Raw genomic sequence first — 18,652 nt, forward strand, 5'->3', positions numbered from 1 at the left:
TCCTCCTGTTCTTCTCATGACTAGACCGTCCCAGAGGTTACCTCTTCCAGCCTTTCCTAACCACAGTATGTAAAGTAACTCTCCCATATAGATATCACTGTTTATTTCCTTTATAGCAATTACAATTAGCTATGATCATCATTTTGTTTACTTATTTATTGTGTGTCTCTTCCCACTAGAATGTAAGCTCCCTGAGAACAGGGTCATTGGCTATCTTGTTCCTTGAGGTGTGCCCAGCCCTAGAGTAGTGCTTATGGCAGGCATTCAGAAAATATTTGCTGCATGAGTGAATAAATATGTCCAGCTAGAGTGGAGTTCTAACTTAACCAGATTTACCTGTCTGTAAAATTCATGTTATTAACCTAATAGGTCTTTTTGATTGATCAAAGTGATTCTAACAATAAACACTATATAAAAATTAGTCATGTGGTATGTGCCCTTTTCTTAGCACTTTTACATATGGTATTGAGTCATTTAATCCCCACTTTACAGATGAAGAAACAGCTGCACAGAGAGGTTAAGTACTTTACCTAAGGTAACACAGAAAGAAAGTGGCCGAGTCAAGATTCACATGCATCTAGTCTCCATCTAGAGCCTGTACTCTTAACAACTGTATTATACTATCTCACAAAAATGGAAAAAGGTTAGAGCTGATAGGTCAGAATCCCCAAGACGTGGTTCCTGCCTTCATGGAGCAGAAATTCTTCAGATACCTGCTCAAATGTCACCTTACCGGAGGAGCTAATCATGAGCAGCATATAAAAGTAGCAGTTCCCCCATGCACACACACACACACCAGTCCCTCCACACTCTATCCCCCTGTTATCTGCTTTGTTTTTTTCTGTAGTACTTATTATCACCTGACATGTGTTTGTGCTTGTTTGTGATCCTTCACTAGGCTGCGAATACAGTGAGAGCAGAGACTGGCTCTTTTTCTTGCTCTTGAATCCCTAGTCCTAAAGCAAGGACTGACATGTAGTCAGGACTCTGTATAAAATTTTCGTTGAATGAATGAATGGTTACTTCTTTTCCTTAAATAAGCTGATTTACCTTGGTAGCTACATGGATATTTGCACTGGGTACTACTACTGCTTCTTTATAGTGTTGTGTTATTTGAGGCTTTTAAGCAAGAATTTATGGCATCTCTTTCTCTCTTTTTTTTTCCCTGAATACTGCCTTTGGTTATTTAACTTCAGTTTGTTATAAAGAAGCTTATGAGTTGTCCTGTTATCCATTCTCCATATCTAGGCAAGTGAAATGAGTGAAAGAATGGTTTTGATGCTGATGGAATGGCTGTTCTATAGGCCTCTCATTCTGCCTGCAGAGGAAAAAATCACTTGAGGGTTAGTGTTTCTCAAAGTGGGTCTGGAGGTTACCTACAGCAGAATCCCCTGGGAAGCTTTATTAAGAATATATATTCTGCATTTATGAGGTGTTTCCTAGTTATTCTAATATATGTGAAAGTTTATTCTAGTCAGCGAACCCCTCCAACTTTTTGCTAGCCCCTCTTGGCTGTTCTGGACTCCCTTTCCAGGTTGAATCTTTCAGTGTTGCACATGCCTACATTCTAGACTTTCAAGGGACTTTTTACCTGCTGTGCCAATCTCTGGGTCATTTCCATTTTTTGTTTTCTCCATTCCATTACTGCTTCTGATCTTTGCTGCAATAAATGTCAGTTCCCTTTTTCTTTTTCATCTCTAGCACCAGAACCCTTCCAGAGGAAAAGCCAAAATTGTTTCTTTCACTACTCTTCTTTCCTCCTTTCTACATTTTCTCTTTTGGAAAGGTCTCTAATTCTCACAACTTCAACAAGACTTCCAGAAGTCTGTCTCTGGTTCTTCTTTATCTGAGCTCTGTTCTGTAGCTTAAATTGTCTACTAGTTATTTCTAATTACATGTCCAACTGTCACTTCAAACTCACTTTTGCTAAAATTAAGCGAATCTACTTGTATCCCCAAACCAAGCTACTTTTCTCTCACTTTGTGAAATAATTATTGATTTGTTTTATTTTTAATTGCAGGCTCCTCAGCAAAAGCCCTTGTCAGTTTAAAAGGTAAGAATTGTAGCATTTTTAGGCATGGCATAAGCTGAGAATTTAATTCGTGAAAGTAATTTGGATATAATGTTACTTTTTCCTCTTAAGTTGCGATGCATTAAAGCTTATAAGTATTGGTGTTTACTGATAACTTTAAATTCATATACTGTTATAAAAGAACTGGTCCTCAGTTATAAGAAATCATTAAGGAAGTTTTTCCCCTAAAATAATTGGACAAAGAACTTTCTAACTAAATATTATAGATAGATCTTATTTAAATTTAAGGCATTTATTAAACAATTATGCTGAACTGTATGTTTGCATAATAGTTTTTTCTTTTGTTTTGTTTTTCTTCAAGAATCTTACCTTCTATAATAATGCAAAACCTCTGGAATAAAAAAAAAGATAGTATTTTTGTTTTTCTAAGAAAAAAATTAGACATACTCCTTAGTCTTCCTCTTTGTTTCTGCAGGTACATTAGCTCAGCCCTCTTAATATAGTTTATTTTGTAGTTTGCCTCTAGGGTAAGATTCTAATAGGTAAGTAAACTTTGAACCAGGGTAGACATTCTTAAAGATTATTAGTACTTTTAGTTTTGGAAGTTTCTGTATCATGCTTTGGATTGGGGGTTTACCAAATTATGTCCTTCTGGCTTTAGAAGACCACTTATCTTCCAGGATGCCCTGATTTCTTGGCCTAGCAGGATCAACTACATCCCTTTTCTTTTATTTTTTTGTTTCTTAAAGTATACATCTGAAGAAGTATTTTATTATTCTTTTCTTCTGCAATATTAAACCCATTTCACTTTTTTGAAAATATAATGGAGAAAAATTACACAAGTAATATACATTTCTTGTAGGAAAATTAGCTAATGTTTATGAGCAAATAGAGGAAAATAAAAATAATTTTAGTGTACATTCATCCCAGGTTTTCTATGTATTTCTTTCTATATAAACACATCAATTTTTTTACAAAAATTAAACACATGCCTCCTCATTTTTATATGTCTAATTCTTTATTGAATTTTCTTTCTAGTTGCAGCCAACTCTGAAGACATTTCTTTGAATTAAGGAAAACAGAAATACCTCACTAATTTCAATTTAATATACCAACGGTTTCACATATTGAAGCAAAAAAACATTTAGAAATATGTTCTAAATTCAAGGTTAGAAGGAGTTTTTTCCAAGTTTCCATTGCTGTGCTTTCAATCAGAATTGTGCCAAAAATTTATGAGATAGTTCTTGGCAAATTAGAATGGAGGAATTATTAAAAAACAAAAATAAAGAAAAAAAGAAGCCACACATGTTTCAGTGTGGAAATGTAATACTTTTAAGATGCATTGCACTATCAGATTATTTAGGAAGTTTGAAAAAAAATACAGAAAATTTTCAACTGTAATAATCTAAAATTTTTAATCAGTATATTTCAGACATATTTCTCTTATTAAAAAGTCAGTGTTCATAGTATGAAATGCACTGAACTAAACTTACATCTTATTAATCATAATTGTTTGTTACAGAGGGAAGCTTATCTAACACATGGAATGAAAAGTATAATTCTTTACAGAAAACACCTGTTTGGAAAGGCAGAAACACAGGCTCTGCTGTGGAAATGGTAAGGAATGAGTTTTTCTTACATTTTAGAATAATGATAGCTAAGTTATCTGTATTATTGTCATGTCAAACTCCCTTATAGAACAGTGAAAACTTTCAAAGATTTTTCCCCAACCCCAAGCTTTTGAGTCCTGAAATGTATCATTGAGCTGGATTTGAGCATGTGTAGGTAGATTATCTGGTCATCATTAAGCATTTGTTAAGTAATTGTGGTTTCTTTAAATAATCAGAAAACAAACCAACAACCCCCAAACATACTTTTATTAGAATGCAGAAATTTTACATGGCTCTGGTTCCTGCAAAAAGATATATAAGTAAGTGGTAAGGGATTAAAATATTAACGTGTGTAAAGGCTAAGTTCATTTAGGGATGGGAAGTAGAGGTGAGCATATAATAGGCACGACTAACGGTTTGAGGGCCTCTGTTCCTCCCCTGTCCAGCCAAGTCTTAGCTGATGCAATAGTATGTAGTCAGAAGTATTTGGGGGTAAATCATGAAACAAGCCTGGAACTGAGAAAGCAGCAGACATAGTAGCCTTGGCAGCTGGCCCTAGTGAATGCGAGGGACTTTTTCCACTTTATCAGTTCCCTACCCATCATTCCCTTTCTCCTCTCTGCCCATGGTCAGAAGAGGGGATCAAAGTAAAAGGGACTTCCTGTGAGGGCTCTGGAGTCTTGAGACTCTAGGTGGATTTAATTCCAAGAGTCTGTACCTTTAACCATGACCCATTTACTGAGGGAATCCATTTGGATTCTGCCCATATGTTGTGAGCCCTAAGCTCATGTGAAGCCGTCTTTACCTGTCTTCTTTCCAGATAAGTATGAGATTTTGTCTTAAATGATGGGAGAATGATTTGAAAAAACATGTTGGTCCTATTGGGGTGTTTTTTCTGTTATTCTGTCTGTTAATGGAGCTTATGTACCTTGAGTGGACTGTGGATTTTTCATGTTACAGGCCTTTAAGTCTATGATGTTGTTGTCCTTTTGGTACTTAAAATTTTCTTAATTCTGTAGGTACTTATCAAGTATCTGTTATGTGTATATTGTATTTGTATTCAGGAATGGAAATTTGGCTAACACTTTTTGGCAGCAGCTCTAGTGTATTATATATATTTAGGCTTACTGTTCTAGAGGGAACTGGTACCTTTTCTCCAGCTCAGCCCTACCCAGCAGACACAGCATATGATATACCCAACTGGTATTAACCCAAACACCAATATAATGTGAACTGGAATTTCCAGAACTTATTTCTTATCTTTGCCATCCAGAGTTGCTGCCAGTGTACTAAGGAGACTTGGATTTTAATTTTAATTTAATCATCAGCTAGGTGTTTCATTTTTAAACAAATTGCATAAATAAGTATCTCATTGCTTTCTGAAGCCAAGATTATATAAATTTGTCATTGTGTGTTTTATATTACCCATACTTCCTCCTTCCATACTACTGATAATCCAGTTAGCTATATTTTCCAAAAATAGAATTATATTTTGGAATAAAAGAAGGAAGTATTCAGTTTTTTCATTAAATAAAAAATTTCTGTCATAGCCTTTTAGAAATTCGAAACGAAGTCGACTCTTTTCTGAAGAAGACGACCGACAAATAAATACAAGGTCACCTAAAAGAAACCAGAGGGTTGCAATGGTTCCACAGGTATGTGTGGGCTGAAATTTTAGTTTCAGTGAAAGGGAGTAATTGGTTAGCATAATAAGGTTTATTTATATTATTCTGTTACATTTTAATTAACAGGTTATTTTATTTAAATCCATACTCCAGCTTAATTCCTATTTTAGTTAATTGGAAAAGACCATGAATTTATCAGTTATCTTTAATCCTGAGTAGAAAGGGAATCTGCAATCCTGTTTTTGCACTTTTTTCTTTTAAGAATGTTGGTGGTGAATGTTAAGCAAATGGATTTGGCAATATAATCAGTTTGAAGTTTTACATGGATAATGAGAGGGAAAAATATGTTTTACTTTATCACTGAGGGAAGTATGTAGAAGACTTGCTGTATCCAAGAGGAAAAATTACATCATGAAATTATGTCTTTTTCACTTTTCGTGTATATATATGTATATAAAATCATAGTGGACATGTAAGAATCAAAGGAATGAAAAATAGGTAAGGAAATACTTCAAAAATGTCATAATTTTTCTCTTATCAAACTAATGAGCTCTGAATATGGTTATTCCCTACTTCTCTTTAATTATTTTTCCGAAAGTTTTATTACAAAACAAGATTTTCTAGCAGAATGGGTCAAAATAGAGGTGGTTTTCTTGACCAACAATTTGACATCAAACAAATTAAAAGCATGACCAGCAATATGCCCTATCAAAACCCAAAAAACTCTAACATACTTTTATGATAATTTCAAACAGTAAATTATATGCATGTTCTATAAAATCAACAAAAATGCATTTTCTACTCTTTTTAAAATGTCAAGGACAAGTGTACATAAGCCTCTAAAATGTAATTTAAAAATTTGACCGAGTTGAAACTAATACGCCAACATCCTGCTTGATTTAGTATGTGCTGAATAAGGTTGAAAGAATGCATGAAATTAAATAAAAAATTTGCTGGCTATCTTAACTTTAGAAGAGCTGTGTTAGGATAATTTGGATGAATTAACTCTACTTAAATATATATATATATATATTTTTTTCATTGTCCTTTTCTATTTTTTTTTTTTTTTGCGATTGTTCACATACCATACAATTCCAAAGTGTACAGTCTGTTGCCCCCGGCATCATCATCATCATACATCTGTGCATCCATCACTACAATTAATTTTTTTTCAATTTTTAGAACATTTTCATTACTCCAGAAAAGAAAAAAAGACAAAAAAAAAAAGGAAACTCAAATCCTCCCATCCCGCTAACCACTCCCCTCCATTGTTGACTCACAGTATTGGTATAGTACATTTGTTACTGTTGTAAAGAAGGTTAAAATACTACTAACTGTAGTATATGGTCTGCAATAGGTATATATTTTTCCCTATATGCCCCTGTATTATTAACTTCTAGTTATAGTGTCATATATTTGTTCTGGTTCATGAAAGAGATTTCTAATATTTGTACAGTGAATCATGGACATTGCCCACCACAAGGTTCACTGTTTTATACATCTCCACCTTTTAACCTCCAGCTTTCCTTCTGGTGACACATGTGACTCTGAGCTTCCCCATTCCACCACATTCACACACCATTCAGCATTGTTAGTTATTCTCATAACATGTTACTGTCGCCTCTGTTCATTTTCAAACATTTCAGTTCACCCTAGTTGAACATTCTGCTCATAATAAGCAACTGCTCCCCATTCTTTAGCCTCATTCTATATCCTGGTAACTTATATTTCATGTCTGTAAGTTTACATATTATAATTAGTTCACATCAGTGAGACCCTCCTTTATTTGTCCTTATGTGTCTGACTTATTTAACTCAATATAGTGCCCTCAGGGTTTCTTCATCACCCCATTTTTTTTAAGACAGTTTTGTTCACACACCATACATTCCATCCTAAGTAAACAATCAGTGGTTCCCTGTATAGTAACATATTTATGTATTCACCACCATTACCACTATCTATATAAGGACAGGTCCATTTCTTCCACAAAGAAGGAGGAAGTGTCAAAGAAGGTAGAGAGACAAAAGAAAAAGGTAAAAGAAAGAGGAAAAAAACAAACAAACAAAAAAACTATGACAGCTAGGACCCAACAAAAGGAAAGACAGCATTAAACTAAAGTAGAATAGTCAGACAGCATTACCAACGCAAAGAGTCCCATACCCCTCCCTTATGTCCCCCTCTTATATGCACGTAGCTTTGGTATATTGCCTTTGTTACATTAAAGGAAGCACAATACAAGGTTTCTGTTAATTATTGTCTCTAGTTTGCATTGATTGTATTTTTCCTCCAATACCTCCCTGTTTTTAACACCTTGCAAGGTTGACATTCATTTGTTTTACCTCATGAAAAATCATATTTGTAAATTTTATCATAATTATTGAGCACTCTAGGTTTCACTGAGTTATACAGTCCCAGTCTTTATCTTTCCTCTTTCCTTCTGGTGTCCCACTTGCTCCTAACCTTCCTCTTTCAACCATGCTCACAGTCATCTTTGTTCAGTGTTCTTACATTGCTGTGCTACCATCACCCAAAATTGTGTTTCAAACCTCTCACTCCTGTCTTTTCCTATCTGTCTGTAGTGCTCTCTTTAGTATTTTCTGTAGAGCAGGTATCTTCTTCACAAACTGTCATTGTCTGTCAGAGAATATTTTAAACTTTCCCTCTTATTTGAAGGACAGCTTTGCCGGATATAGGATTCTTGGTTGGTGGTTTTTCTCTTTCAGTATCTTAAATATATCACACCACTTCCTTCTTACCTCCGTAGGTAAGATTTCTACTGATTTCTACTGAGAAATCCGCACAGAGTCTTATCAAGCTTCCTTTGTATGTGATGGATCACTTTTCCCTTGCTGCTTTCAGGATTCTCTCTTTGTCTTTGACATTGGATAATCTGATTATTAAGTGTCTTGGCGTAGGCCTATTCAGATCGATTCTGTTTGGGGTATGCTGCACTTCTTGGATCTGTAATTTTATGTCTTTCTTAAGAGATGGGAATTTTTCATTGATTATTTCCTTTATTATTGCTTCTGCCCTTTTTCCCTTTGCTTCTCCTTCTGGGAAACCCATGACATGTACATTCATGTGTTTCATGTTGTCATTCAGCTCCCTGAGATGTTGCTCATATTTTTCCATTCTTTTCCCTATTTGTTCTTTTGTGTGTAGGCTTTCAGGTGTCTTGTTCTCCAGTTCCCGAGTGTTTTCTTCTGCCTCTTGAGATCTGCTGTTGTATGTCTCCATTGTGTCTTTCATCTCTTGTGTTGTGCCTTTCATTTCCATAGATTCTGCTAGTTGTTTTTTTGAGCTTTTGATTTCTAGCTTATGCACGCCCAGTGTTTTCTTTATAGCCTTCATCTCTTTTGCCGTATCTTCCCTAAACTTTTTGAATTGATTTAGCATTAGTTGATTAAATTCCTGTATCTCAGTTGAAGTGTAAGTTTGTTCCTTTGACTGGGCCATAACTTTGTTTTTCTTAGTGTAGGTTGTAGTTTTCTGTTGTCTGGGCATCTGGTTTCCTTGGTTACCCCAATCAGGTTTTTCCCAGACCAGAACGGGCTCGGGTCCCAGATGGGGGATATAATCAGTATCAGGTTTCCCTGAGGGTGTGTCTTAGAAGATTGACACACCCTGTGAGGCTTCAAGCTGCTGTGCTTTTCCTAACCTGCCCAGCAGGTGGCACCTGTCAACCTGTAGCTCCTGACTGGTGTGAAGAAGTGTGGCCTCCTTAGTTTCTGTTTTGGCTGTTTTCCCCCAGGCTCTGGGGTCTGATTCTGAAAGGAAGGCAGGTAGTAGGGCTGGGCACCACCTCCTTCCTCTTAGGGAAGATGCACCCCCTCCGGAGTTTTCATCTGCATTTAAATAGTTTCTTTTTCTCTCTGACTCTGCTATCTCTACCCTTGTCTGGGTCAGAGCACTGCAAACTGAAAATGGCTGAGGCTTTCTCCACTGCAGAGCACTGCAAACTGAAAATTACTGAGGCTTTCTCCACTGAGCTGCTCAGATTGAGAGAGAGAAGAAGAGACAGAAAGCCCACTTTCAGGGCCAGTCCACAGCTCCCAGTTTCACCCGTTGGCCAGAGATAGCACCCAGTCCTCTGGGCTGCCCCTCCCGGAACAGAAGAGTCCCCTGGCTCTCCAAGGTCGGTTGTCACTAAAAGCCTCTGTCTGCTTGTTGGAGATTTGTAGCTTGTATTGTGCAGTCCATGTTTGCCTATTAAAACCCCAGTTCGATCTGGCCTGAGGTATATTCGCTTGTTCAGAGAGTGCTGTTCTGTATCAGAGCCAGACTTTGCTGTTTGAGCTGCCATGGGGGTGGGGGGGGCTTCCATCTCAGGTCTGCAGTTTCTACTCACAGATTCCACGCTGTGATCTCAGGCATTCCTCCCAATCCAGATTGGTGCATGATGTGTGGACAGTCCACAGTTGTCCCCCAGCAGTTATTCTAGATCATTTACTAGTTGTTCCTGGTTGTTTATTAGTTACTCTGGGGGCACTAACTAATTTCCACTCCTCTCTGTGCCACCATTTTCTTCCGTCTCTTTCTAGTTTATTTTTAAAATATCCAAGTGTGTGGATTTTTTTAGTTTTTTTTCCTGCCAACTTTTTATTAGGAAAAATTCCAAACATAAAGAAAATGGAAAGAATAGTATGATAAACCTGTATACTGTCCACCTTGTTCAACAATTTACATTTTTCTATGGATGATTTATTGGTGTGTGTTTTTGTGTATACATTTGTATGTATATTTCTTTTTCTTAACCATTTATGTTGCATATATACTAAATACTTTACCATGCAGCTTTGTAGAGTAAGCATTCTCCTGCTTAACCATTGTTACCAACCACATTATCACCGCCAAGAAAATTATCAATAATTCTCTAATAATATCTAATATCTAGTCCATGCCCAAATTTTTATAATTATACCCCAAATATCTTCTAAGCTGATAAAGTTATCTTTTTGGTAATAGTTTTTAACTTGATTGCATTATCGTCAGAGAACATGATATGTATGATATTGATTCTTTGAAATTTTTCAAGTCTTGAATTAGGGTATACTATTTAGTCAGTTTTTCTGTGTTTGATGTTCATATGAATAGAATATATAGTTTCATTGTTAGACACAGAGTTCTATATATGTCTTTTAGATAAAGTAGATTAGTTATATAGTTTAAATATTCTATATCCTTATGATTTTTGGTTTGTTTGCTTTATGAGAGATGTTATTAAAATCTCACCGTAATTGTAGATTTGTTGATTTTCTTTGTAAGTCTTACCAATTTTTGCTTTATGTATTTTGAAGTGATGTTAGGTGAATACTGTTCATGATTGTAACATCTTCCTGACAAATTGTTCCTTTTATTGTTTTATCTCTAATGTATTTTGACTTAAAATCTGTTTGGGCTGATTGTGATACAGCTATATCAGCTTTCTTTTGGTTAGTATTTTCTATATCTCTTCTACTTTCCAATTTTCTGTGTCCTTTGTTTTAGACGGCTCCTAAAAAAAAAAATTAGATTCTGTTTTTCTGTGTAATTTGGTAATTTTCATCTTTTAAGTGTACAATTTAGTTCATTTACTTTTGTTCAGTTTTACAGAGATACATTCACACACTATACAATCCATCCAAAGTACACAATCAGTAGTGGCTCACAGTATCATCACATAGTTGTGAATTCATTACCACAATCAATTTTAGGACATTTTCATTAAAAAAAAAAAAAAAAGCATTCCCATACCCTTTATCCCCTCATTATTGACCCCTAGCATTAATGTGGTACATTTGTTACTGTTGATGAATGAATATTGAAATATTACTGTTCACTTTAGTCCATAGTTTCTAATAGATGCATTTTTCCCATTTCTATTATTAACTCCTTGTAATGGTGATACTAATTTGTTCTAGTTCATGAAAGAACATTTTTGTATCTGTGCTATTAATCACAGTCATCATCCACCTTGGGTTCACTGTGTTATACAGGCCCATGTTTTATCTTCTAGCTTTCCTTCTAGTGACATACAGAACTCTAAACTCCCCCTTTCAATGACAATCACACCCATAATTCAGTGCTGTTAATTACATTCACCATAATCTACCATCATCTCTATCCATTTCCAGACATTTAAATTCAACCTAGTTAAAAATTCTGCACACATTAAACATCTGCTTCCCATTCTCTACCCTCATTCTGTCTCCTGGTAACCTATATTCTAGATTTTATCTCTATGAGTTTACATATTATAATTAGTTCATATTAATGAGATCATACAATATTTGTCCTTGTGTGTCTGATGAATTTCACTCAACATAATATTTTCGAGGATCATCCATGGTGTCACATGCTTCAGTTATTTCATTCCTTCTTACTGCTGAATAATATTCCTTTGTATGTATATACCACATTTTGTTTATCCAGTCATTGGTTGATGGATCTTTGGGGTTGTTTCCATCTTTTGGCAATTGTGAATAATGCCATTGTGAACTTTTAAGTGTGCAAATGCTTGTTTGTGTCCCTGCTTTCAGTTCTTCTGGGTATGTACCTAGTAGCAGGATTGCCGAATCATATTGCAGTTCTATACTTAGCTTCCTAAGGAACCGCCACATGGTCTTCCACAGCAACTGCGCCATTTTACATTTCCACCCACAGTAGGATGTGTTCCTATTTTTCCACATTCTTTCCAACACTCATAATTTCCTGTTTATTTAATAGCGGCCATTCTAGTAGGTGTGAATTCATATCTCGTTGGGGTTTTAATTTGCATTTACCTGATAGCTACTTGAGCATCTTTTCATGTGCTTTTTAGCCATTTGTATTTCTCTTTGAAAAATGTCTATCGTGTCTTTTGCCCATTTTTTAATTGGGTTGTTTGTCTTTTTATTGTTGAGTTGTAGGATTTCTTTATACATCTGGATATCAAACTCTTATCAGATATGTGGTTTCCAAATATTTCTCCTATTGAATAGGCTGCCTTCTCACCCTTTTGACAAAGTCCTTTGAAGCACAGAAGTATTCAATTTTGAGAAGGTCCTGTTTATTTTTTCTTTTGTTGCTTGTGCTTTGGGTATAAGGTCTAAAATCACTGCCTATCACTAGATCTTGATGATGCCTCTCTACGTTTTCTTCTCAGAGTTTTATGGTACTCTTATATTTAAGTTTTTGATCCATTTTGAGTTAATTCTTGTATAAGATGTGAGATATGGGTCCTCTTTCATTCCTTTGGATATGGGTAGCCAGTTCTCTCAGCACTATATATTGAAGAGACTGTTCTGTCCCAGTTGAGTGGACTTGGGAGCCTTATCAAGGATCAGTTGACCATAGATCTGTGGGTCTATTTCTGAACTCTCAATTCTATTCCATTGATTAAAACGTCTATCTTTATGTCAACCCTGTGCTCTTTTGACCACTGTGGCCTTGCAATATGCTTTAAAGTCAGGAAGCGTGAGTCCTCCCACTTCATTCTTCTATTTCAAGATGTTTTTGGCTATTTCAGGCCCCTTGCCCTTCCAAACAGATTTGATAATTAGCTTTTCCATTTCTGCAAAGTAGACTGTTGGAATTTTGATTGGTATTGCATTGAATCTGTAGATCAATTTAGGTAGAGTTGACATCTTAACAACATTTAGCCTTCAATCCGTGAATATGGAATATCTTTCCATTTATTTAGGTCTTCTTTGATTTCTTTTAGCAATGCTTTGTAGCTTTCTGAATGTAGGTCCATTCTTGGTTAAGTTTATTCCTAGATATTTGATTCTTTAATTGCTATTGTAAATAGAATTTTTTTTTCTTGATTTCCTCCTTGGATAGCTCATTACTAGTGTATAGTGTATAGAAACACTGCTAATTTGAGGGTGTTGATCTTTTATCCCACCACTTTGCTGAACTTGTTTACTAGCTCTAGTAGCTTTGTTGTGGACTTTTGGGACTTTCTAAATATAGGATCATGTCATCTGCAAATAGTGAAAGTTTTACTTCTTCCTTTCTGATTTGAATGCCTTTTATTTCTTTTTCCTGCCTAATTGCCCTAGCTAGAACTTCTAGGACAATCTTGAATAACAGTGGTTACAGTGGGCATCCTTACTTGTTTCAGATCTTAAAGGGAAAGCTTTCAGTCTCTCACCACTGAGTACGATGTTAACTGTGGGTTTTTCATATTTGTCCTTTATCATGTTGAGGAAGTTTCCTTCGATTCCTACCTTTCAAACTGTTTTTATCAAGAAAGATTGCTAGATTTTTTCAAAAGCTTTTTCTTGTCAATAGAGATGATCATGTGGTTTTTCCCTTTCAGTTTGTTAATGTGGTATATTACATTAATTGATTTTCTTATGTTGAACCACCCTGGCATACTTGGACTAAAACCCACTTGGTCATGGTACATAATTGTTTGAATGAGCTGTTGGATTTGATTTGCGAGTATTTTATTGAGGATTTTTGCATCTATATTAATTGGAGAGATTGGTCTGTAATTTTCTTTTCTTGTAATATCTTTATCAGACTTTGGTATTAGGGCAATGTTGGCTTCATAGAATGAGTTAGGTAGTGTTCCATTTCCTTCAATTTTTTGGAAGAGTTTGAGCAGGACTGCTATTAATTCTCCTCGAAATGATTGGTAGAATTCGCCAGTAAAGCTCTGGTCCTGGGTTTTTCTTTGTTGGGAGGTTTTTGATGACTAATTGAATCTCTTTACTTGTGAAGTCTTCTGTTTCAGTGTAGGTTGTTTCATGTATTTCTAGGAAATTGTCCATTTCATCTTGTTCATAGTATCCTCTTACGATCTTTTAAATTTCTGTGGTGTCAGTGGTAATGAGCTCCCTCTCATTTTTAATTTTATTTATTTGCATCTTCTCTCTTTTTGTCTTTGTCAGTCTGTCAATTTTATTGATCTTCTCAAAGAAACATCTTTTGTTTTTATTGATTTTCTCTATTTTGTTTTGTTTTGTTTTTCCCAATTTCATTTATTTCTGTTCTAATCTTTGTTATTTCTTTCCTTCTGCTTGCTTTGGGATTAGTTTGCTGTTATTTCTCTAGTTTCTCCAGGTGTTCAGTTAGGTCTTTGATTTTAGCTCTATCTTCCTTTTTAATGTAGGCCTTTAGGGATATAAATTTTCCTTTTCAGCACTGCCTTCACTGCGTCCCATAAGTTTTGAAATGTTGTGTTCTTGTTTTCATTCATTTCAAAATATTTACAGATTTCTCTTGAAATTTCTTCTTTGACGTTAAACCGTTCACTGATTGTTTAAGAGCATGTTGTTTAACCTCTTTATATTTGTGAATCTTCTAGTTCTCTGTCTTTTATTGATTTCCAGCTTCATTTTATTATGATCAAAGAACATGTTTTGTATAATTTCAGTCTTTTAAAATTTATTAACAACTGTTTTGTGCCCCAGCATGTGATCCATGAACAATTGAATATAGTGTATATCATCCTACTGCTTTGCGGTGTCATGTTCTAAATATGTCTGTTAGGTCTAGTTCATTAGTCATATTATTTAGGTTCTCTATTTCCTTATTGATCCTGTTTAGATTTCTATCCATTTTTAAAGTCTCCCACTATTAATGTAGAGATGTCTGTTACTCCCTTTGGTTTTGCCAGTTTTTGCCATCCATTGTTGAATGGCTGTTCTATCCATTGTTGAAGTCTCCTACTATTATTATAGAGACTTCTGTTACTCCTTACAGTTTTACCAGTGTTTGCCTCATGTACTTTAGGGCACCTTGTTTGGGTGCATAGATATTTAATGATTGTGATTTCTTCTTGGTGAATTTCCCCTTTTATTAATGTATAATGTCCTGTCTCTTATAACATTATTGCATTTAAAGTCTATTTTTGTCTGATACTAGTATAGCTACCCCAGCTTTTTTTGTTTCTACTTGTGTGGAATATCTTTTTCCAGCCTTTCACTTTTAACCTATTTGTATCTTTGAGTCTAAAGTAAGTCTCTTGTAAACAGCATTTAGATGAATCTTTTTTTTTTTAATCCATTCTGCCAATCTGTGTCTGTTGATGAGGTAGTTTAATCTGTTAACATTCATTGTTATTACTGTAAAGGCAGTATTTATTTCAACCAGTTTTATCCTTGGGCTTTTATTTGTCTTAATCTATTTCTTTCTCTCTTTTTATCCCTTTAATTATCATTACTGATAATCCTCATCTCTCCACTTTATTCCAAGCCTCTCTGTCCTATCTTTTCTTTTCCACCGGCAGAACTCCCTTTAGTATTTCTTGTAAAGATTCTTGTTAACAAACTCTCTCAGCATCTGTTTATCTGAAATTTTAAGCTCTCCTTTTTTCAAGGACAACTTTGCAGGGTAAAGAATGATTGGCTGGCAAATTTTCTCCCTTAGTATCTTAAATTTATTGTACCACTGCCTTCTCGCCTCCATGGTTTCTGGTGAGAAAGTGGAACTTAGTCATATTTGGCATCCCTTCTATGTGGTGAATTGCTTTTCTCTTGCTGCTTTCCAAATTCTCTTTTTCTCTTTGGCATTTAACAGTCTGATTAATATGTGTCTTGGAGTGGACCTACTCAGATTTATTCTGTTTGCAATATGTTGGGCTTCTTGAATTTGCATATCTAACAATATCTAACAATAACTCTGTACCCATTAAGCAATAACTCCGCATTTCCCCTTCTCCCCCGCCCCTGGCAGGTGCTATTCTACTTCCTGTATCTAAAAATTGCCAATTCTAGAGACCTTATATAAGTGAAATCATATAATATGTGTCCTTCTATGTTCAGTTTATTTCATTTTGCATACTGTTTTTGAAGTTCATCTATGTTGTAGCTTCTGTCAGAACACAATTCTTTTTTTTTTTTTTTAATTTTTATTGTGTCAAAGGATAAAAGTGCAACAAATGGAACCGTTGGCTGGGAGTTGTGCATCCCCCACTTCTCCCCTTCCCCTCCTTCCCCCCCTTCCCCAAGGAGATTGCAGGAGACAAGGGAATGGCACGGATCAGCTGGGCCTTGGCGGAGGGAGGGTGAGATTGAGCCAGCGGTGCCGAGGGAGTTCTGGGAGCTATCACCCACCGGTGGCGGAATCGAAATTAGGCTCATTTGTAGGTTACTTCAAGGAGATCCGCGAGGGCTGCCCTCGGAGCTGCAACCCTCCCACGCGTGCGCGTGCACACACACACGCAAGTCGTTGTCCGCCCAGCAGCCCGGGTGGCAGCGGGGCCTGCGCTGCCGCCCTTGCCTGCCTCTGGGACTGGACAACCCCAGCGGAGCAGAGGGGTTTCTGAATTTGTGAATTTCGGTTTCTTTTTCTTGTCCTTCTGACCTTCTTTTTGTAATTGTTGGGAGGCTCGGGCAATTGCAGCCATGACCTCTTAGCTGGGAGAGGCAGGCAATGAACCTGCCACCCGGGTCGGGTTCGCAGTGGGCTGTACAGATGGCATTGTAAACGATTTGGAGCCAAGGACTTTTCCTTGTGCATGCGTCGCAGCCTCGGTTCCTCCTTTGCCCACTTCGCCACTGGTTTCCACAGAAGTTAAATCTTGAAGGCTTGTCTTCGCCCCGGCTGCTGCCAATCTCAGCTCCTTCCCCAGTACCTCATTTTCGACTTTTTCATATGCTAAGTCATTTAACTACTCTCAACACCATTCTTTTTAATGGCTGAATAATATTCTGTTGTATGTATTTAACACATTCATCTGTTGATGAACACTGGATTTATTTCTACCTTTTGGCTCTTGTGAATAATGCTGCTATGAACATTGGGGTACAATATCTGCTCAGGCCCCCCTTTTTTTTTTTCAATTCTTTGGGAAGTATACCTAGAAGTAGAATTCCTGGGTCATAGGATAATTCTTTGTTTAACTCTCACAAAACTTCCACAGCAAAGGTACAAGAGTTCCCATTTTTCCACATTTTCACAAACACTTATTTTCTCTTCTTTGATCATAGTCATCCTAGTGGGTTTGAAATGGTATCTCATTATGGTTTGATTTGCATTTTCCCAATGGCTAATGACCCTAAGCATCTTTTTATGTGCTTATTGGCTATCTGTATATCTTCTTTGGAGAAATGTCTTTTCAAATCCTTTGCTCATTTTTAAATTGGGTTGTCTTTCTGTTGTTGAGTTGTAGGCGTTCTTTAATATATTCTGGATGTTAAATGCTTATCAGATATATGATTTCCAGATATTTTCTCCCATTTTGTAGGTTGTTTTTTCACTTTCTTGGTAATGTCCTTTGATGCACAAAAGTTCTAGCAGCTTTCAATATTTTCTCTTTCCTCTTTGTTTTTTAGCAGTTTGCTGATGAACCTGTATGTGATTTTCTTTGTTTATATTCTACTTGGGGTTCATTGAGCATCTGGGATATGTGTTTTTGTAATTTTCAGATCTGAAAAAGTTCTGATCATCATTTCTGCAAATTCTTTTTCTGTTTCCCTCACCTCTGCCCTTTCTGAGTCTCAAATTATATGTATATTGCCCACTTAATTTTGTTCCATAGATTGAAGCTCTGTTCTTTCTTTCCAGTCTTTTTTCTCTCTGCTTCAGTTTCTATAGATTATATTGCATTTAATTGTCATATCTTTTTAGTCTTCTACAATCTGACAATTCCTTCACCTATCTTTGTCACTCATGTCCTTGACACTTTTGAAGAGTTCTGGTCAGTTATTTTGTAGATTGTCCCTCAATTTGTTTGTCTGACTTTTTTTTCATGATTAGATTATTAAGTAATCTTTGGCAAGATTACTATAGAAGTGATGTGCCTTTCTCTGTGTATCATTTAAGGGCATAAATAACATTATTATGTCTTACTACTAGTGATGTTAGCTATGATCACTTGTTTAATATAGTTTCTGCCAGGTCTCTCCACTGTAGAATGAATTGTTTTTTGCATTGTAATTTTTAAATATCTTGTCAGGAGATACTTTGAGTCTTTGTAAATACCCCCTTCATCGAACTTTCACCCGCTAATGTTAGCATCCATTGATGGATCATGCATGGTACTGTGAATTTTTCATATCTCCCATTTCTCTCCTTTTTTTATGTTTTCCTTTACCTTGATGGGTATATTGAACATTTTTCTTTTGTAGCTCATGCTTTTGGTGTAAAGCTTAAGAATCCATTGCTTAATTCAAGGTCCTAAATATATTCCAGTTTTCTTATAAGAACTTTATATTTTTAGTTCTTATATTTAGGTCATTAATTGATGTTGAGTTAATTTTGGTATATGGTGTGAGGTAGTGGTCCACCTTCATTCTTTTGCAGGTGGATATCCAGTTTTCCCAGCACCATTTGTGTACAAAACATTCCCCATTGAGTAGCTTGGCACTCTTGCCAAAAATCAGTTAACCATAGATGTGAGGATTTATTTTTGAACTCTCAATTCATTTCCATTGGTCTATATCCCTGTCCTTATGCCAGTATCACACACACTC

General features: G+C 35.9%; 1 protein-coding gene across 5 annotated transcripts in view; it reads left to right on the forward strand.

Annotated features, from left to right (window-relative positions):
• Window positions 1-18,652, forward strand: part of LIN9 (lin-9 DREAM MuvB core complex component) — a 127,460-nt gene that overhangs the window by 3,289 nt on the left and 105,519 nt on the right. Inside the window, exons 1-5 of one of the 5 annotated variants that reach the window (XM_037811310.1) lie at window positions 1,305-1,343; window positions 2,021-2,053; window positions 3,071-3,200; window positions 3,555-3,649; window positions 5,193-5,297. In XM_037811310.1, coding sequence (XP_037667238.1) covers window positions 3,647-3,649; window positions 5,193-5,297 — 108 coding nt within the window. In that variant the 5' untranslated portion in view covers window positions 1,305-1,343; window positions 2,021-2,053; window positions 3,071-3,200; window positions 3,555-3,646. Of the gene's footprint in view, window positions 1-1,269; window positions 1,344-2,020; window positions 2,054-3,070; window positions 3,201-3,554; window positions 3,650-5,192; window positions 5,298-18,652 lie in introns of those variants that run through there. The other 4 variants (XM_037811317.1, XM_037811326.1, XM_037811300.1 and 1 more) reach the window with 4 other exon arrangements.

The sequence above is a fragment of the Choloepus didactylus genome, chromosome 2, assembly GCF_015220235.1.
Source record: "Choloepus didactylus isolate mChoDid1 chromosome 2, mChoDid1.pri, whole genome shotgun sequence".
NCBI lineage: Eukaryota > Metazoa > Chordata > Mammalia > Pilosa > Megalonychidae > Choloepus > Choloepus didactylus.